Source organism: Antrostomus carolinensis, unplaced genomic scaffold, assembly GCF_000700745.2.
Source record: "Antrostomus carolinensis isolate BGI_N321 unplaced genomic scaffold, ASM70074v2 scaffold15802, whole genome shotgun sequence".
Taxonomy (NCBI): Eukaryota; Metazoa; Chordata; class Aves; order Caprimulgiformes; family Caprimulgidae; genus Antrostomus; species Antrostomus carolinensis.
Window position 1 is genome coordinate 6,223 of NW_010299158.1, and position 3,147 is coordinate 9,369.

At 42.0% G+C, this 3,147-nt stretch overlaps 2 protein-coding genes across 2 annotated transcripts in view; one reads left to right on the plus strand and one right to left on the minus strand.

Moving 5' to 3' along the window:
• CUNH18orf54 (chromosome unknown C18orf54 homolog) overlaps positions 1–722 on the minus strand; it is a gene marked incomplete at its 3' end in the record, with an annotated part of 6,076 nt that extends 5,354 nt beyond the window's left edge. The window contains 1 exon segment of the mRNA XM_029083673.1: positions 654–722. Within this exon segment, the coding sequence (XP_028939506.1) occupies positions 654–722 (69 nt within the window).
• A 489-nt stretch (positions 723–1,211) lies between these two features.
• The window catches only part of STARD6 (StAR related lipid transfer domain containing 6), a gene marked incomplete at its 3' end in the record, with an annotated part of 4,673 nt that continues 2,737 nt past the window's right edge, over positions 1,212–3,147 (plus strand). Inside the window, exons 1-2 of the mRNA XM_010162701.1 lie at positions 1,212–1,301; positions 1,458–1,507. Of these exons, the coding sequence (XP_010161003.1) occupies positions 1,212–1,301; positions 1,458–1,507 (140 nt within the window). The remainder of the gene's footprint in view (positions 1,302–1,457; positions 1,508–3,147) is intronic.

Here is a 3,147-nt window from a genome sequence, read left to right on the forward strand (position 1 = left end):
GGTCTGGAGCACAAGTGTGCTGAGTTCCCTTGTGGCTGAGGGAACTGGGGGCGTTGAGCCTGGAGAAAAGGAGGCTGAGGGGAGACCTTGTGGCTCTGTGCAAGTCCCTTGGAGGAGGGTGGAGAGAGGTGGGGGTGGGTCTGTTCAACCAAGGACCAAGGGCCAGGACAAGAGGAAATGGGCTCCAGTTGTGGCCAGGGCAGTTGAGATGGGATGTGAGGAAGAATTTCTTTGCTGCAAGGGTTCTGAGGCATTGGAAGGGGTTGCCCAGGGCAGTGGTGGAGTCCCCATCCCTGGAGATGTTCCAAAACCACGTAGCCATGGCTCTTCAGGCCATGATTTAATGGTCCTGGTGTTGTTGGGTAGCCGGTTGGACTTGATGATCTCAGTGGTCTTTTCCAACCTTAATGATTCCAAGTGTTAGAACCACAGTTCTTCTTAGGAGAAAGAGGTTGCCCAAGGAAGTTGCCCAGAGAAGCTGTGGCTGCTCCTCCCTGGAAGTGTTCTCGGCCAGGCTGGATGAGGCTTTGAGCAACCTGGTCTAGTGGAAGGTGTCCCTGCTGCTGGCAGGGGGGTTGGAACTGGATGAGCTTTAAAGTCCCTCCCAACCCAAACCAGTCTGCAATTCTATGGAAGAGCTCCCTGAGAGGTACTGCCCATGTTGGGAGGACCAAGCTTCTCGCTTGCCCAAGACTTCCCTCAATGGCACAGCCCATAATCATTGTTGCATAAAGCTCTGATGTAAGAAAAATCTCTCTTTAATTGTCCCTCGTGTGTTTCAACCACACAACTTGTCTATTAGTCTGATGACTTTGGCAAATCAGGGCAGAATCACTGTCTCAGGTGATAAATTGTGGAAGGAGGAGAAGTTTTACTGTGGACTAAGACTGGATTTAGTGTGGAGTGAACAGTGTGTCTCACTAGATGCTGTAATTCATTTTCAAGATCAACACCAAAAGCTACTTCTCAGTAGCCCAGACTGGAAGTTAACTATAGAATTTTGTTTAAATAATTATCTCTTTTCTGAAATGGAAGATGATGAATAAGAAGTTAATTTGATAGCAATATTGAGAATAAGAAGATCATTTGATAGCAATACTCATTTCACATGTACTAAAACCTGAATATAAGAATGAGCCCTATATTTTTTGCTCTTTCAGGAATTGTTTGTATCATATATCAACAAATTACTTTTAAATCTTTCCAGATAAATGGACTATAAGAAAATTGCAGATGAAGTTTCGGAGAAAATTTTATCCTACAGTCAAGATACTTCAGGATGGAGAGTGATAAAAGTGGCAGTAAGAAAATATTCGTTAATATTATTTATGAAGTTATTTTTTATTAAATACATTTTGTTGGGGAAAAAAAGTGTTTAAAACTGTTTTTCTTGAAAAATTAGTTGACAACTCTTTTATCAACTGCTAAGTTTTTATTTTTCCTTTTTCTCTTTGGAGAAAAATGTTACGGTTTCTTCAAAGCCTTCAAAAGAGTATGCAGGAAAGATGTAAGTATTTACATTTTGTTTGTCCTTGTAATAAATAACAACATCTTTTTGGAACAGTGAACAAGTTAATCATGTTCTCTCCTTCTTGAAAGTGTTAAGTTTAGGTTTTTTTAACTGTGGAGAAGATTTTGTGCTGTAGTTACACTGGGTCAGCAATCAGGCTGGAATACAAGAGATGGATTTCTCAAGCAATTTTCAAATATGCTATGAAAATTTAATAGTATATAACACTAATATATGGAATAAATAGATAGAAAGTCACAGTTTTGGCCTGATGGAATATTTTACTCAAGTTATTCCATCTTACCAGCTAGGCTTTGCTTTGCACCCCTTTGTCCTTGTGGAATGACTGCTGCTCACAGATGGACACGCTTGTGCTCTCGCTCTACCTTCTCTCTCCTTTGTAGCTTTTTCTTTCTAGCTCCCAAAACTGAATTAAATGTACTGAGACTAAGATTCATGGAATGATCAAATGTTGGAGTTGGACCCACCAGGATGATGGAGTCCAGCTCCTGTCCCTGCACAGGACAAGCCCAACATTCACACCATGTCCCTGAGGGCACATGTTGGCCAAATGCTTCTGGAATCTTGTCAGGCTTGGTGCCATCAGCACCTCCCTGGGGAGCCTGTTCCAGTGCTCCACCACCCTCTGGGTGCCTCAAGAACCTTTTCCTCATGGCCAACCTCCCCCTCCCCTGCCACATCTTCCTGCCATGTCCTCTGCTCCTGGCATTCGTTGGTGGCCAGAGAGAAGAGATCAGCGCCTGCCCCTCCTCTGCCCCTGGGGAGGAAGTTCTAGACCCCCAGGAGATCTCCTCTCAGTCTCCTCTTCTCCAGGCTGAACACACCAAGTGACTCCAATTTGGTGTCATCAGCAAAGAAGGTCATATAACCTTTGGAACAACAACTCCATCTGTCCTTCCTTCTCTTGAGCTGTTTTCAAGCAGGTTGATTTGGCCCAAAGGGTGAAGTTGGGTGAGGCAAATTCTGCTGATCTCACAGTTCACTGTCACTCCCTTCCTCTTCCTCACCCTTCTCTTCGCTCTGCCATCCTCCTTCTCATTCATGGTGGCTGTGGCACTCAGCTGATTATTTATCAAGCTGCTTGAGCTCATTAAACCAGGAGAAATTAAAAATCTCACTGTAGAGTGCAAAAAGTGGAGGAAAATAAGACACTTCTAACCTGTCCTTAGCTTCTCTCTCTCTCTTTTTTATTTAAAAATGCTTATTGAGTATTAACTTAAATTAAATGCCAATCTAGATAGAGAAAATTTGCATCTGATCCTTTCTTGGCCTCAGTGTGATGAGGTGTTTGTGATTAGTCATCTTCTAAATCCAGAAGTCTTGCTTTTCGAATTATTTCAGAAGGTTTAAGCAGAGAAGGTATTAATTACAGAAGAGAATGCTCCCTCACTAATGTTACAGAAGAATTACTCTACAGCATTATAATGGAAAATAGCATCATATTTAATTAGAATATCTTAAAAGTACTGTTATATTAATAAGAATTTGCATATTTTGTAGCATTATTATTGTATTTCGGGTCTTATTTCAATACAGGTGGATCTGAGGGGGTGAGAATTTGGTGGCAGAATCCTGGATTCATTTCTTTTTGTACAAATCTTTGTCACATTAAGGAG